General features: G+C 32.3%; 1 protein-coding gene across 8 annotated transcripts in view; it reads right to left on the bottom strand.

The window, feature by feature from the left end:
* Positions 1 to 17,919, bottom strand: part of LOC110648141 (truncated transcription factor CAULIFLOWER A) — a 70,820-nt gene extending 52,901 nt beyond the window's left edge. For 2 of the 8 annotated variants that reach the window (XM_058135927.1, XM_058135928.1), the window contains exons 1-2: positions 17,594 to 17,871; positions 17,257 to 17,482 (exon numbers count right to left, since the gene is read on the bottom strand). In XM_058135927.1, the coding sequence (XP_057991910.1) occupies positions 17,257 to 17,482; positions 17,594 to 17,684 (317 nt within the window). In that variant the 5' untranslated portion in view covers positions 17,685 to 17,871. Of the gene's footprint in view, positions 1 to 17,256 lie in introns of all 8 variants that reach the window. The other 6 variants (XM_058135929.1, XM_058135931.1, XM_058135930.1 and 3 more) reach the window with 6 other exon arrangements.
* Positions 17,920 to 18,518: the final 599 nt, after the last annotated feature.

Genomic DNA, 18,518 nt, shown 5'->3' with positions numbered 1-18,518 from the left:
CTTACCATTGCATGGGGTGGCACATCTAACTAGGGTATGGCTCCTCTTGGCTTTGTCCTTAAGGTCTAACTCAATGGGCTAGCTCATGGATCCACTTTAGTTTGGCTCACTAGGGCTCAGCTCGCAAGTCTAGCTCGCTAAAGCTCATCCCACCATGCTTTTGGGTCCAAAATCTATGATTACTGCACTTATTACTTTGATAACATGTTGATAATTATGGATGTAAGAGTATGACTATCAAATTGGCAAGCTACACATTGAACAGGGCTTGAAATTGGGCTCTACATTACTAAAATAACTTAAATTGTTTTGATTTTCTTTGCCAATACTTATATATCCTTTGATTTTTTTTTTTTTTTGTACATTACCGTGGGACATATTCCCACAAGTGATACTACAACTAGTTTGTGTTTTGTGGTTTAAACTATTGAATGACTAAAAGATAGCAAGAGAAAAATTAACAACCAACAACTTTTGAATAGCCTAAACCCTTAATTCAAGTCTTTACTCCAACTTTCGATTGACTACTTCAACAATTTCATTTATTACGACATTTTCTGTAAATAACATGCACCATGTGACATCATCTTGAATATGATTAGTTAACTCATAAGTAAAGAAGTGCAGACTTAAAGTTGATTTTTTATGTCAATCCACTATTATGGGGAACTTGTCCATATCCCTTTTCACTGTTCTTATACTTGTGACCACCCCTCATACATGTCCTTAATGATGTTTATTTATTGAGATGGACTATTTTCTTCAACTTTAAGCTACTTTATATATTTGTACAAATTCATGTAGTTAACTCTCTCCACATAGAACTACATCTATGGATATGCCATCTTCCACTATCAATAAATAAATCATCAATTACAAGCTCAAACTATACTACCCATCAACTCAATTACACCCAAGAGAACCCACACTATATAACTGCTCATAATAAATACATTACTTAATCCTCTTAATCTCCTTTAGACATAACTCAATAGATTCCTCTTAGTCTCCTCTAGACATAACTCAATATATTTACTACTTTGACTGCTATGCCACAACGGTGTCTTCAACTACAATGGGTTATAATCCCATCCTCTTAGATTATGCCTTTTCCTTAAGTTTTTCCCTTCATAGGACTACAATGAGCAAGAGCCTTTCATCAATGGGCAGAGCCAAATCCTCAATAATTGGCAAAACCTTTTTTTATAATGGGCAACAGCACCACTCCATGGGCTGAAAGCCACCCTTCTTAGGCAAAGCCAAATAACTTTTTACCATTCTCCTAGTGTTAATTCCCTTCATCCTAATCTAATTAGGAGTCCCACTCAATTTAGAAATAACACTAAAATAAGAGCTCTATTTTATATAGGAAATATTCCTCCATCATATTGAGAAATATTTCTCCCACTCAAATTAGGAAAAAGAGTCTTCTAAATTAACTAGGATTTTGGATCATAAATCTAATAATGTCCGTCTTGACACAAAATTCATCACATTTTGTATAGCTCAAATTCTTGAGTGTTATCAAATCATCAAATCTCTATGTTTGAGTTTGAACCTTTCAAATCATCAATCTCTTCAATCTTCATATTAGGTGTAATTTGTTTTTTTATTGTCAAAAGGCCCATTTTTACCCTTTAGGTTTTAGCCAAACGTCACATTAGCCCTTAAAGTTTTTCAACGTCCATTTAAGCCCCTCAAATTTTTAAAACAGTACATTCAACTCCAAATCTAATAGAGATCTAACGACGTTATGTTGGGGATATTTACCGGTGCTGACTCAATAATAAATGACTCCACTTCTCGCAAAATGAGTAACTATAAGCCAAATATCCTAAAAACTCAAAATCCCTAATCTTTAGAAAGTGTCTCCGAAAATTCTTCAAGTCTGCCATTGTTAAGGACCTTCTCTCATGCATTAAAATTGGAAGAGAAAGACAGAAGCAAAGGTGGGGAACGAGGGAATAGTGAGGTTGGAGTAGCGACAATGCAAAGGTAATTTGACCAAATTTAAAATGTCATTTTCTGTTGCATGTGGGTTATATTGGGTGAGTTTTTATACTGTAAAAGTTATTTAGGAACACCAATGAATTGACATGCATCTTTAACGGTGTTTGTACAGTAATTGGTCCAATGAAAGGTGACATAATAAGATTCTTTTTGTGGAACGGTTGGGTACAATGTAGGAAGTTGTCCAACTTTCTCTATTTGTATGGCATTGTTAGTGAAATTACTAAAATGGCACCTAATAACAATCGTAATATATGTGTATTTGTCTGATTTATTATCTATTTTTGTGTGTGATAATTTTTTGATGCAGAATTGAATTGGATGGTGTTGACATTATTTTTCATCATGGAGAGAATTTTAATGAGAAAGATGGTATTGTTGAGTATGAAGGATAATCATTAAATAATTTGTAACTAATCATAATGTCAAATTATTATAGCATTAAGAGGATAATCATTACAAAATTTGTAACTTAAACCTAATTGGACAATTAGCAACTTAAAACAAGAATTTAAATACACCATATTCTATCTAAAGTAAGAAAATAAGTGTAATCAACATATAGAGAGCCAAATAGAGGAAAGAAAACTCACTCATACTACATTTTATGGCACAATCAGATAATTTAAATAAATTATATCTTTATTTTTTAAATATATTTTCGATTGTCATAAATTTACACCCCTGTATGGCAGCACTATGGAAAAACTTGCTACATATATAATGTGGGAAGGGCTATAAAGGAGAGAACAAATAACCCAGAAAGTATATTTTTAATATTAAAGGTCAAGTTCCCCCCTCCCCAACCCACAAAAAAAAAAAAAAAACCGTAAAGCTAGCATTGAGGGCCAATTTGGCCTAATTTCTTATTTTTGGATAAAAAATGAATCACTTCCTTTTCGAGGTTTTGCAATTTTCTCATAATGGTCAAAAAAGCCAACTAAAACTTTTAACATTTTTGCAATAATGTCATATCCTTTTAATTTTAACAAATCTGTCTCAATTTTTTAGGTTAATTGTAAATTTATTCAATGGTTACATTAAAGTTAGGGGTGCTTTTACGACAATTGAGTAGACTAAAGTTAGAGGTTCTTATGTGGTTGAATTTTCTTAAAACAAATAAAATTTTCCTCTAAATTTTTTATGAAACAAATTTTTCTTGGAAGTGATTTTTTCGAAAACAAAAAACTTCACTAAATTTCCATCTTGGAAAAATATTTTTTCAAAAATATTATAGGGAAAAATATTTTTTTTCTTAAAAACTTTTTTATTAATAGAGGGTATATACTCCAAATGTTTGACTAACAAAAAAATGTACAAAAGTGAACAAAATGATTAAGTTGTTAAATGGATCAAATGTTAAGGAGATAAAAAGAGTATAGAGAAAGGGACCAACATGTAGTTTTTGACAAACCTCACAAGGGAGGGGGGAATTCCAAAATAATCTTTTATTTCTTTAATGTTGTGTGTTTTACACCCAAGAGAGCAAAGGAAAAAGTAGGCTTAATTCATATGGTTTGCTAACTTTAGTATGCAACTAAATAATTCACAAAAAAATATTCCCTCTCTTTAGTGTTTTAGAGAGAGGAAGAGAGAGTGACTTTTCTGTCTAGTAATAGAGTGTTTTTGAGACTCTAGTCTCATCTACTACCGAGCCTTCAGCCTTCAGCCTTCCCCTGCCCCAATGGGGCAAAGGATGGCTTATATCCCCTACTCAGAGTGCGTGTTCTTCCTCCTCACCTCTGGGTAGTGTTGTACATCGATCTTTTGCAGCTTTTGCATCACAATGTTGAGCTTCATAAAGAGGAAGAATATTGAGATTGCATGGGGTTCCATGCTTCCTTAGCTACAACAATCTTTTTATTCAACTCTACTACAAGTTTGATTTGTTGCAATGGTGGTATCTTGGCGATTTGTAAAACAGCATTGTCCACTGATGGCTAACCCTCCAAGATATGAAATTCTATGAGCCCTACCCCATTAACCTTTATTTGGTTATGTTCGTTGTTTCTTTCAGCTAGTTTCGCAGAGATTGCATGTATTGCTCAGCTTTATCTTAGTCTTCTGTTTAGTCTCTAATGGCCTTCCTTATCTTGTGCTTTTCTATGGCTGAGACGTCTACCTCGGCGTGGAGGGGCTTGGTGTGCAACGGTGCTACTGCCAAATCGATTACCCACTTTAACTTAGACTTTTTATATGTTGGGTCTTGAACTTGGTATTTTGTTAGGCTTAGATGCTGAGTTTGTTTTCTTTCTACCACTTTTTACTTGGGCCTTTAGACCTTGTATTATTGATCTAATCTAATGAACTTTTATGTTTTGCAAAATAATAATAATAATAATAATATTAATATTAATAATTCATGAATTTGGACTTAAAACTGTCCTGCCAATTTTAATGGCAAATTGATAATTATTCCTTTAAATAATATTTAATATCTTATAATTGGCAAAAAAATTTAATTCCCTGATCAAGTTACCTAGAAAATATCTTGAATGGATATTTGCAGCTCCAAATAATGGAATACTAAAGGTAATTCTAAAGGTACTTAAATAGGTTAAGGATCTAAGGAAATGGAATAAAGTAGATAACTTGTACAAATTGCTTAGGTATACAATTGTATATAATATTAGGTGTTATTGCTATTTGACTAAAATGACTCAACCCTATGGCATACATGCTTTAGCATAGTAGTGGGTGTGGGATGATAGAACTTCACAAGAGGAAGTTATTGCAAGTTGTCAAACAATGCAAAGTTGATTTTATGAGCATTTCATTCTTAAGAAAAAGAATAGTTTGCTTCAAATCCTCCACACAAAGAAATAATGATGCCTTCTCTCTCTACTCAATTCCTCTTCCTTCTTGTTTCCTTAGAAAAGGTTATGCTCCATTTTTTCCCTTTCTAGATTGGCAAGCATGTGAGATCTATATAAACTCACCACTTAATCCCATCAGGAGTGCCAGTCACCGCTTGGCCTCCCTCCTAAATTTCATTGTTGAGAAGAGCCTAACATGTTACTCTTTGTTTTGAACCCTTTTCTTAAGCACCAAAATGTGGAAGTATTCTTGACAGCCATTTTCAATCCCAGACACTGCCATCTTGCTATGTTGAATCAACTCCAACCTAGCCACATGGGTCTTATGAATCTTCTACCATTTTAGGTTCATTTTTTTCTGCACTGCAAAGCATCTTCTAGATTTGTTGTTTCTATGTTACATTCTTCTTTGGCATTTTTCCATGTTGCTGCTTACAAAATGATTGATAAAACGATTGATAAAACGATTAGGACTGTAAACAAACTAAGCTGCTCACAAGCTATTCGAGGCTCAACTTGATAAAAGCTCATCTTGGCTCTATTCATTTTCTAAACAAGTCAAACTTTAGCCTAATTTTTAGGCTCATTTAATAAACAAGTCAAGTTTGAGCTTATTGATATTTGACTCATTAAGGCTAACAAACTCGCTTATTTAATAGCTTAGTGAACCAACTCATGAATAGACTCGCGCGTTGGCTCATTTAACTAAAAGTATTTAGTTTTAAACTTACTATCTTAAGACTAATAAAAATTACGTAATTTTAAATTTCATAAACCTAAACCTTGAACTCAGTAGAGATGTAAATGATTTGAGTTGCTCGCAACTATTCAAAGCTCGACATGATAAAAATTTGATTTAAAAACGAGCCCAACTTGAACTTATTGATATTCAATCATTTAGCAAAAACCAAGTATGAGCTAGCTCGAGATCGAAAAAATTTTAGTTAACCAAGCCTGAGCTCTTCATAACTCAGCTCATTTGATTCTTTTACACACCTAAAGACAACTCCCTTAAACATAATTGATGAATCCTCTAAACCTTTATTTTCCTCAATGTCCACTTCTCCTACAATTACCATTGTGAAACTATAAGGCAGGAATAATTATATTTCTTGGGCAGATATCCCTCAATCACAACATAATCACACTACTGCCATAATAAATTTTTAATTTTAGCATGAAAGAACAATTAAACACTCCCTCAAGTAATGTGAACTAAGATCTTTTTTTTTTCAAATAAATAAAACGAAATTACTCTTCATGCATTATGTATCTACATCTAATCCTATACTTGTATTTTCCAATACTCCAAGCTAATGGCAACTTATCATTACACATGGTAAAATAATAACACTACCAACCATATATTTTATAATTTATACTATTATATTATAAAGAGTTAAAGCATCTTATTTTATATGTTGTTTAGTTCATAATTGTAGTACGCATTTATTTTTTTTGTTATGTGGTAGTATTCCTTAAATGTAAATGATAAGTAGTTAGAATTTAGTTTACAATTAGTCGGTTTTAGATTTTTTTTTTATATATAAATAATTTGAATCAATAAGCCCATGTCAAAATTCTTTAATGATTTTTTTTTTCTTTCTTCCAAATATTATGTTACTTATAATTGGATAACCTATAAAATTTTTTTAATCTATCAAAATTAACCATAAATCTCATTTATAGGCAAGAACAAGCTACTTAACATTGGAATTGTGTGGTTCCTATTTTGATTTGGGTTCAGTTCTTTATAAGAACCAAAATCAGAACTGAAGTTCGATTTTTTCATTTTTTGGAACCAAAAGAAGAACCAAGTTTTAGTTTCGGTTTTTGTTCTGGTTCTAAGTGCTTTCGGTTCCGATTCAGTTCTGCTTTCGGTTTCAGTTTCAATTTCAATTCGGTTTAATTTTTTATTCCTACACTTAAAATTACAGTATTATTATATTCCTTTTAAAAGAACAAAAACAAATATATATTTTTAACATCAAAATATCAATAAAAATAATAGTACTAATATCAAAATAATAATACCAATATCAAAATATCAATAAAGTAACAAACATAATAGCTTACTCAAGATATATATTAAAATTAAACAAATAATTCTCATATAAAAATACAAGATAATATCAAATATCCATAATGTTGGTACTGAGTGAGGATAGCTCAGTGGGTCAATATTATGCTCAGATATCTTCAGCTCATGATATTTGGGTTGTTATACTATAAGGGGTTAAGAGTTGTGACTATGTTAAAAGCTTAAATTTTTGGCACAATGGTAAGCGATCAATCCTATAATTAGTATCAGAGCCGAGGTCATGAGTTCGAATCCATGACAGGTGCTAAGGGTGAATTGTTGGCACTGAATGGGGATAGCTCAAGGAGCCAACATTTTGTCCAGATCCTTTTGACTCATAACACTTAGATTGTTACGCTATAAAGGGTTTTATAGTTATGTCTCTACTAAAAATTTAAACTTTTGATACGGTGGTAAGTGCTCAATACTGCGCATAATAAATTATACAATATTTCTATCCAAGTTATAAAATAATAGAATATCAAAGAGTATAATATGAGTTAGCATTAATGTAACCTAAGTCAAAAGCACAAAACTATGCAATTTTTGGCTTTAGAGAATTTCTTTATTATATTTTAATTCAACTATTTACAATTAAAATTTTATTGGACAATAATTTAAATTTTAATTCACAATATTAAGTATTAAAAATAAATTTAATTTTAATATAGTTGATATTTATAAAAATTTTATAGATTATAATTAAAACTTTTTTAAATTGAAAATAAGATAACTAATGCAATCTTAACACCGACTCTCAAATATTATTTTGGTGCATGCTCTTTACTATCACCACAAATCTCACAAAATATTTTATTCATATCACACAATTGACTTTTTGGATGGGTCATAATTTAATTTTATGAAACAACACATACATAAATTAAGTCATTTCATAACATATATCTTAATAAATATATTTTACTATCTTATACATATTTTTCAATTATATCATTTTTAACAAGAAAGTATACATGATTAAAAGGTGATTTAATAAGATAAATAATGACTATAAAGTGATTTAATATATTTATAATTAAAAATAATAAAAATTAATATTAGGTTATATATATATATATATATATATATATATATATATATATATATATATATATATATATATATAACAATTAAATTATATGTACAACAATTTTGATTGCATATAATATATATAATTTTATTAAAACTATGTAATATATCTAAAATGCATAAAAAGTAGGTGTGCATAAAATGGTGTTACTGAAAGAAAAAATGGGCATCTTCTTGAGACAGTTCAAGATCTTTTCTAAGTGAAGGTCCTTAAACAGTTTTGGGCTGATGCAATTTCTACAGCATATTTTTTTTATCAATCGTATGCCATCTTCTATTTTTTATGGAAACATTCCATATATTATTTTATTTCCCTCTTAACTCTTTGTTTCCAATTAAACCTTGTATTTTTTGTTGTACTTGTATTGTGCGTGATGTCCGAACACATGTTATCAAATTAGATCTAAAATCTCTTAAGTGTGCCTTTCTTAGGTACTCTCGACTCAAAAAGAGTACAGGTATTTTTTTCCAACTCTTAATCTTTATGTTATGTCTACAGATGTTATATTTTTTTAGTCTATTTCATTTTTTTACAAACTTTTATGTATGAAAATCAGGGAGAGGATAATGATTTCTTAATTTACACTGTTCAACCAATGTCCATCTCTCCCTGGTCTCCTCATTCTCATTTTCCTTTTGTTCCTGTAATAATTCAACCCCCTATTATTCATGATTATTCTAGGAGAATGGAGAACATTGACTCAAACCCTCCACCAGCTTCTTCATCCGATATCTTATTCCCACCACTGATCCTGTTCCCACTACTGATCCTGAATCTGATTTAGATCTTCCTATTTCTTTTCATAAAGGTAAACGTACATGCACCTACCATATTTCCTCTTTTGTTTCTTATGATCATTTATTATCTTCTTCTCAGTGTTTTGTTAGCTATTTAGACTCTCTCTATTCCTAAAAATATTATTGAGGCATTAGCTCATCATGACTGGTGTGCTACTATGAAAGAGAAAATTGAAGCTTCAAATACTAATAGAACGTGGGAAGAGGTGCCTTTGTCCACTAGAAAGAAAGTTATTAGTTGCAAATGGTTGTTTACAGTGAAAGTGAATTCTGATGGTTCTGTGGCTAGATTAAAAGCTCACCTTATTGTCAAAAGATATACTCAGATATATGGGGTTGATTACTCTGACACTTTTTCTCCTGTAGCTAAATTAGTTTTTGTTTGGCTATTTATCTCTCCAGCATCTACATATAATTGACCTTTATACCAATTAGATATTAAGAATGTTTTTCTTTATGGTGACCTTCAGGAAGAGCTATATATGGAGCAACCATTTGGGTGTGTTACTCAGGGGGAGTTAGGTAAAGTTTGCAGACTTTGAAAGTCTCTTTATGGTCTGAAACAAAGTCCTCAAGCTTGGTTTGGGAGATTCAGTGAAGCAGTATAGGAGTTTAGTATACAAAAGAGCAAGTGCGATCTTTCAGTATTCTATAAGCAGTCTAAAACTTGCCTAATTTTGCTATAGTATATGTGGATGATATTGTTATCACCAGAAGTGACTCTGCAGGTATTTCATTCCTTGAAAACTTTCTTCAGACCTAATTTCAGATAAAAGACTTGGTCCTACTAAAGTATTTCTTGGGTATTTGAAGTTATGAGAAGTAAGAAAGGCATCTTCCTGTCTTAGCAAAAATATATCCTTGATTTTTTGGTAGAAATTGAGAAATTAGGTGCTAAACCTTACAATGCACCAATGACCTCAAATTTGCAACTTGTAGCAGAGGATGATAACCTATTTGAAGATCCAAAAAAGTATAGGAGGCTAGTAGGTAAATTAAACTACCTTACAGTAACTCGTCCTGACATTGCATATTCACTCAATGTGGTGAGTCAATTTATGTCTTCCTTAATTATTACTTATTGGGAAGCTTTAAGACAAATCTTGTGTTATTTGAAGGGAGCTCCAGGGCGAGACTTATTATATAGTAATCATGGGCATTTGAATAATGAGTGTTTTTAGATGCAAACTAGGCAGGGTCTTAAGCTGATAGAAGATCAATTGTTGGATATTGTGCCTTTATTGGGGTAATTTGGTGTTTTGAAGAAGTAAGAAGCAGAGTGTAGTTTCTCAATCTAGCTCTGAATCAGAGCATAAAGTATGGATCAATTAGTGTGCGAGATAACGTGGATACTTCAGTTATTAGATGAGATTAGTCTTAAGATCTCTCTGCCTGCATGACTATGGTGTGATAATTAAGCTGCACTCCATCCTGTGTTTCATGAATGGACTAAACATTATGTATATACTCAATTAAATTGAATGAAAACCAATTCGTTCTTCATTTTACGTATATATATTTATAATTGCAAAATATGTATATAGACGTCGTTGGCATGTTTTCTTTTAATTTAGATTCTACAAAGATATTAAAATGAAATTAAATTGACAATATAAGATGCTAAAAGAAAACATAGTAATAAAATAATGAAATTTCATTTGAATAATGAAAAATAAAATAAAATCACTATTTTAAATTTGCACTAGGTGTTGACTTCCGGCCTATAGAGCAATGGCTAGTTCATATTTAAACAGAATTTTATTCAAATGTTATAATAAGATTTTTTTTCTGTCAAATAATATTAGAAGTCTTTTATTAATTATTATTAAGAATTGGCCTAAGCTATAATATTTTATGTGCAAGAGAGCACAGAAAAGAATACACAAGCAAGAGAGAGGCAACCATTGGATTTATTGGAATTCTAGAATTCAATGACAGCTTTTTTTTTTTTTTTGTTATGAATGTTTTAAAGGACTTTTTAGAAAAGTAAGTGAAAACCTGCTTCAAACTATGCATTCCTATATTAGTATTTTGTGAGTTTTAATATTGTTAAGAATTATAGACTTAGGAGTATGAATATCAAACTGGTAGCCTACACGCTAAACTAGGATTGAAATTGAATTCTAATCAGCAAAATAGCCTACACGTTTTGATTTCTTTTGTTTGCTAACATTTATATGCCCTTTAATTTTTTTTATATACTGTCTGTATGGAACTAGTTCCCACAAGTGATATTCTAACACTCTCCCTCAAGTGTAACTCAGTTCAACTCAGGTTCACTGGCTGAGTTGCCACTTACCATTGCATGGGGTGGCACATCTAACTAGGGTATGGCTCCTCTTGGCTCTGTCCTTAAGGTTTAACTTAATGGGCTAGCTCATGGATCCACCTTAGTTTGACTCACTAGGGCTCAGCTCGCAAGTCTAGCTTGCAAGTCTAGCTTGCTAAGGCTCATCCCACCATGCTTTTAGGTCCAAAATCTATGATTATTGCACTTATTACTTTGATAACATGTTGACGATTATGGATGTAAGAGTATGACTATCAAATTGGCAAGCTACACATTGAACAGGGCTTGAAATTGGGCTCTCCATTACCAAAATAACTTAAATTGTTTTGTTTTGGTTTGCCAATACTTATATATCCTTTGATTTTTTTTTTTTTTGTACATTACCATGGGACATATTCCTACAAGTGATACTACAACTAGTTTGTGTTTTGTGGTTTAAACAATTGAATGACTAAAAGATAGCAAGAGAAAAATTAACAACCAACAACTTTTGAATAGCCTAAACCCTTAATTCAAGTCCTTACTCCAACTTTCGATTGACTCCTTCACCAATTTCATTTACTACGACATTTTCTGTAAATAACATGTACCATGTGACATCATCTTGAATATGATTGGTTAACTCATAAGTAAAGAAGTGCAGACTCAAAGTTGATTTTTTATGTCAATCCACTGTTATGGGGAACTTGTCCATATCCCTTTTCACTGTTCTTACACTTGTGACCACCTCTCATACATGTCCTTAATGATGTTTATTTATTGAGATGGACTATTTTCTTCAACTTTAAGCTACTTTATATATTTGTACAAATTCATGTAGTTAACTCTCTCCACATAGGACTACATCTATGGATATGCCATCTTCCAGTATCAATAAATAAATCATCAATTACAAGCTCAAACTATACTACCCATCAACTCAATTACAACAAAGAGAACCCACACTATATAACTGCTCATAATAAATACATTACTTAATCCTCTTAGTCTCCTCTAGACATAACTCAATATATTTACTACTTTGACTACTATGCCACAACGGTGTCTTCAACTATAATGGGTTATAATCCCTTCCTCTTAGATTATGCTTTTTCCTAAAGTTTCTTTCCCTTCATAGGACTACAATGGGCAAGAGCCTTTCATCAATGGGTAGAACCAAATCCTCAATAATTGATAAAACCTTTCTTTATAATGGGCAACAGCACCACTCCATGGGCTGAAAGCCACTCTTCTTAGGCAAAGCCAAATAACTTTTTACCATTCTCCTAGTGTTAATTCTCTTCATCCTAATCTAATTAGGAGTCCCACTCAATTTAGGAATAACACTAAAATAAGAGCTCTACTCTATATATGAAATATTCCTCTATCATATTGAGGAATATTTCTCCCACTCAAATTAGGAAAAAAGGGTCTTCTAAATTAATTAGGATTTTGGATCATAAATCTAATAATCTCCATCTTGACACAAAAATCCATCACATATTATATAGCTCAAATTCTTAGGTGTTATCAAATCATCAAATCTCTATGTTTGAGTTTGAACCTTTCAAATCATCAATCTCTTCAATCTTCATATTAGGTGTAATTTGTTTTTTTATTGTCAAAAGGCTCATTTTTACCCTTTAAGTTTTAGCCAAAAGTCACATTAGCCCTTAAAGTTTTTCGAGGTCCATTTAAGCCCCTCAAAATTTTAAAACAGTACATTAAATTCCAAATCTAATAGAGATCTAACGACGTTATGTTGGAGATATTTACCCGTGCTGACTCGGTAATAAATGACTCCACTTCTCACGAAATGAGTAACTATAAGCCGAGTATCCTAAAAACTCAAAATCCCTAATCTTTAGAAAGTGTCTCCGAAAATTCTTCAAGTCTACCGGTTTTAAGAACCTTTCTCTCATGCATTAAAATTGGAAGAGAAAGACAGAAGCAAAGGTGGAGAACGAGTGAATAGTGAGGTTGGAGTAGCGACAATGCAAAGGTAATTTGACCAAATTTAAAATGTCATTTTCTGTTGCATGTGGGTTATATTGGGTGAGTTTTTATACTGTAAAAGTTATTTAGGAACACAAATGAATTGACATGCATCTTTAACGGTGTTTGTACAGTAATTGGTCCAATGAAAGGTGACATAATAAGATTCTTTTTGTGGAACGATGAGGTACAATGAAGGAAGTTGTCCAACTTTCTCTATCTGTGTGGCATTGTTAGTGAAATTACTAAAATGGCACCTAATAACAATCGTAATATATGTGTATTTGTCTGATTTATTATCTATTTTTGTGTGTGATAATTTTTTGATGCAGAATGGAATTGGATGGTGTTGACATTATTTTTCATCATGGAGGGAATTTTATTGAGAAAGATGGTATTGTTGAGTACGAAGGATAATCATTAAATAATTTGTAACTAATCATAATGTTTAATTATTATAGCATTAAGAGGATAATCATTACAAAATTTGTAACTTAAACCTAATTGGACAATTAGCAACTTAAAACAAGAATTTAAAAACACCATATTCTATCTAAAGTAAGAAAATAGGCGTAATCAACATATATAGAGCCAAATAGGGGAAAGAAAACTCACTCATACTACTTCATTTTGTGGCACAATCAGATAATTTAAATAAATTATATTGTTTATTTTTTAAATAAATTTTCAATTGTCATAAATTTACACCCCTGTATGGCAGCACTATGGAAAAACTTGCTACATATATAACGTGGGAAGGGCTATAAAGGAGAGAACAAATAACCCAAAAAGCATATTTTTAATATTAAAGGTCAAGTTCCCCCCTCCCCAACCCACACACAAAAAAAAAAAAAAAGAACCCTAAAGCTTGCATTGAGGGCCAATTTGGCCTAATTTCTTATTTTTGGATAAAAAATGAATCAATTCCTTTTTGAAGTTTTTGCAATTTTCTCATAATGGTCAAAAAGGCCAACTAAAACTTTTAACATTTTCGCAATAATGTCATATTCTTTTAATTTTAACAAATTTGTCTCAATTTTAGAGGTTAATTGTAAATTTATTCAATGGTTACATTAAAGTTAGGGGTGCTTATACGACAATTGAGTAGACTAAAGTTAGAGGTTCTTATGTAGTTAAATTTTGTTGAAACAAATAAAATTTTCCTTTAAATTTTTTATGGAACAAATTTTTCTTGGAAGTAAATTTTTCGAAAACAAAAAACTTCACTAAATTTCCATCTTGGAAAAATATTTTTTCAAAAATATTATAGGGAAAAATATTTTTTCAAAAATATTATAGGGAAAAATATTTTTTTTCTTAAAAACTTTTTTATTAATAGAGGGTATATACTCCAAATGTTTGACTAACAAAAAAATGTACAAAAGTGAACAAAATGATTAAGTTGTTAAATGGATCAAATGTTAAGGAGACAAAAAGAGTATAGAGAAAGGAACCAACATGTAGTTTTTGACAAACCTCACAAGGGAGGGGGGAATTCCAAAATAATCTTTTATTCCTTTAATGTTGTGTGTTTTACACCCAAGAGAGCAAACGAAAAAATTGGGTTTAATTGATATGGTTTGCTAACTTTAGTATGCAACTAAATAATTCACAAAAAAATATTCCCTCTTTAGTGTTTTAGAGAGAGGAAGAGAGAGAGACTTTTCTGTCTAGTAATAAAGTGTTTTTAAGACTCTAGTCTCATCTACTACCAAGCCTTCAGCCTTCCCCTGCTCCGATGGGGCAAAGGATGGCTTATATTCCCTACTCAAAGTGCGTGTTCTTCCTCCTCACCTCTAGTTAGTGTTGTACATCGATCTTTTGAAGCTTTTGCATTACAATTTTGAGCTTCATGAAGAGGAAGAATATTGAGATTGCATGGGGTTCCATGCTTCCATAGCTACGGCAATCTTTTTGTTCAACTCTACTACAAGTTTGATTTGCTGCAATGGTGGTATCTTAGCGATTTGTAAACTAGCATTGTCCACTGATGGCTAACCCTCCAAGATATGAAATTTTATGAGCCCTACCCCATTAACCTTTATTTGGTTATGTTCGTTGTTTCTTTCAGCTAGTTTCGCAGAGATTGCATGTGTTGCTCAGCTTTATCTTAGTCTTCTATTTAGTCTCTAATGGCCTTCCTTATCTTGTGCTTTTCTACGACTAAGACGTCTACCTCAGCGTGGAGGGGCTTCGTGTGCAACAGTGCTACTGCCAAATCAATTACCCACTTTAGCCTAGACTTTTTATATATTGGGTCTTGAACTTGGTATTTTGTTAGGCTTGGATGCTGAGTTTGTTTTCTTTCTACCACATTTTACTTGGGCCTTTAGACCTTGTATTCTTGATCTAATCTAATGAACTTTTATCTTTTGCAAAATAATAATAATAATAATAATAATAATAATAATAATTCATGAATTTGGACTTAAAACTATCCTGTCAATTTTCAAGGCAAGTTGATAATTATTCCTTTAAATAATATTTAATATCTTATAATTGGCAAAAAAAATTAATTCCCTGATTAAGTTACCTAGAATGTATCTTGAATGGATATTTGTAGCTCCAAATAATAGAATACTAAAGGTAATTCTAAAGGTACTTAAATAGGTTAAGGATCTAAGGAAATGGAATAAAGTAGATAACTTGTACAAATTGCTTAGGTATACAATTGTATATAATATTTGGTGTTATTGCTATTTGACTAAAATGACTCAACTCTATAGCATACCTGCTTTAGCATAGTAGTGGCTGTGAGATGATAGAACTTCACAAGAGGAAGTTATTGCAAGTTGTCAAACAATGCAAAGTTTATTTTATGAGCATTTCCTTCTTAAGAAAAAGAATAGTTTGCTTCAAATCCTCCACACAAAGAAATAATGATGCCTTCTCTCTCTACTCAATTCCTCTTCCTTCTTGTTTCCTTAGAAAAGGTTATACTCCATTTTTTCACTTTCTAGATTTGCAAGCATGTGAGATCTATTAAACTCACCACTTAATCTCATCAGAAGTGCCAGTCACCGCTTGGCCTCCCTAGCCTCACATGTTACTCTTTGTTTTGAACCCTTTTCTTAAGCACCAAAACGTGGAAGTATTCTTGATAGCCATTTTCAATCCCAGACACTGCCATCTTGCTATGTTGAATCAACTCCAACCTAGCCACATGGGTCTTATGAATCTTCTACCATTTTAGGTTCATTTTTTTTCTACACTGCAAAAGCATCTTCTAGATTTGTTGTTTCTATTTTACATTCTTCTTTGGCATTTTTTCATGTTGCTGCTTATAAAATGATTGATAAAACGATTAGGACTATAAACAAACCAAGCTGCTCAATAAAAGCTCATCTTGGCTCTATTCATTTTCTAAACAAGTCAAACTTTAGCCTAATTTTTAGGCTCATTTAATAAACAAGTCGAGTTTGAGCTTATTGATATTTGACTGTTTAAGACTAACAAACTCGCTTATTTAATAGCTTAGTAAACCAACTCGTGAATAGACTCGCGCGTTGGCTCATTTAACTAAAATTATTTAGTTTTAAACTTACTATCTTAAGACTAATAAAAATTAAGTAGTTTTAAATTTCATAACCCTAAACCATGGAAGACATGGTCGTTGAGCTAATTGCAAGCTTGCAGCAAAGCATGGAAGACACCTTTTTCCAGGGAGACAATAAGGGATGTTGGAGAAACTTATGAAAGCAAAAGCAGATAGGAGGCGGCCCATCATATTGGACCGCACGCTACACTTTTTTAACCATGATTACCATAAGCAACAAAATAAGGACAAAGCCCAACTTTTTTTCATCCTCTCGTTTATAAACCGACTAAAGAGCGTCATTGCTACAACAATGACGGTATGTTGCTTAGAAAAGCCATCCCTGAGCTCAATCTGATACCAGAAGAATAGAAGATAAAAGATATCCGTTTTCAATTTCTAGACCTACTTCGACGTGTAAACCCCCTTAACCATACATGAAAATCACTGTCACTATGATTCAATGAGCTGACGACGAAGTGGTTCATATCCCTTAGATTTAAATAGCACAGATATTTATATTATGATCTAACGTTGCCTAGAATTTATCTTTTATTCTTATATCGTAAAGCAAGAAATTGACCATATTGACGGAACTTAAAGAGGTACGTATAGCCAACCACTTGGAACATTTCTATTGGATAAAATATAGAAAGAATCGTACCTGTCGCCGCTCGAAAACTCATACAGCTTTCCTCCGCCGGAGAAGATGATCATTGCAATTTCAACGTCGCAGAGCACCGATAATTCCCTAGCTTTCTTCATTAAACCGCCCTTTCTCTTGGAGAATGTCACCTGCCTAGAGCTTTTATCCTCGATTCGCTTCAGCTGCACCTTCCCTCTCCCCATTTCGCCGCCGATAAGCCAAAAAAAACAGCGTTTCAGTGACTCTGGACAGAAGTTGAGAAAACAAGAAGCCAAAAGGGGGTTTTATAGAGTCGATCGACTCATCAAACTCGAATCAAGTGAGTCGGTTCACTCCGGGTGGAATATACAGTTACCAATGTTCAATTGACGCGTGTACTGTGACTCCTCCTTTTTGTCTCCCTCTTGCCCGTCGCTTCGGCGATTCATGTTGGTGGGCTTGGGCATCGCGGGGCGGCCAAGCTTTTAACTTCCCGCACCTTACTAAACTCGCCAGCTCGTGACCACTTTTAGGGTTTTCACTTTTAAAAGCCTCGATGATTTCTTCCTGACTAATACTCCCCAGACCGTCGGCTTTCTCTAATTAGAATTGCTTAACATACCATATTTAGTTAATGGGACCCGCTCTTTGGTCATTTATGCAGCTCTAATGTTGTCGCTCCCTATGTTTTTTTTATCTGAGTGCTCCCCATGTCAAAAAAACCAACACTTCGATTCTTTCTTTTTGTAGGGGCTCATTTTGGACCGCACGATCCCCTCTGACTCTGATACTTCTCTCCCCAATTGTGGTCTTTTGCTAGCCACGTGGATAGCAAACTAAAGGCCCCGGGTGACGCGCGTCTCTCTTACATGCATCACTCTAGTCCTCCGGACTCCTATGATTGTCACCACGAAAACGTCGGATTCTTGACGACACCACCAACGGTCCACATGCGTCACCAACTTGGTGTACCCACGTTTCGTTCGAATCGAGCAGCCCTCCATGGAAATTTAAAATTATTTTTTAAAAAAATAAAAATAATACATATTTGATTGATTTTTAATTTATTAACTTCCAATTGAAATTTAATCTTTTAATTATTATTTCGATATTTCTAAGTCAAAAATCTAAATGATAAATTTTTTTATTTTTAAAATATAAAAATTTAATTTTATGATAAGATTCCATCGAAAAATTATTTTTTATTTTTTACTATATAATAAAATTTAGCATAATTCTTAAATACTTCTAATCAAATTTAAAAATTAAACTAAATTAAATTTGAAAAAAAAAATCAACTG

Source organism: Hevea brasiliensis, chromosome 15 (assembly GCF_030052815.1).
Source record: "Hevea brasiliensis isolate MT/VB/25A 57/8 chromosome 15, ASM3005281v1, whole genome shotgun sequence".
NCBI classification, from domain to species: Eukaryota; Viridiplantae; Streptophyta; class Magnoliopsida; order Malpighiales; family Euphorbiaceae; genus Hevea; species Hevea brasiliensis.
This window is presented reverse-complemented; position numbering and strand designations above follow the sequence as displayed.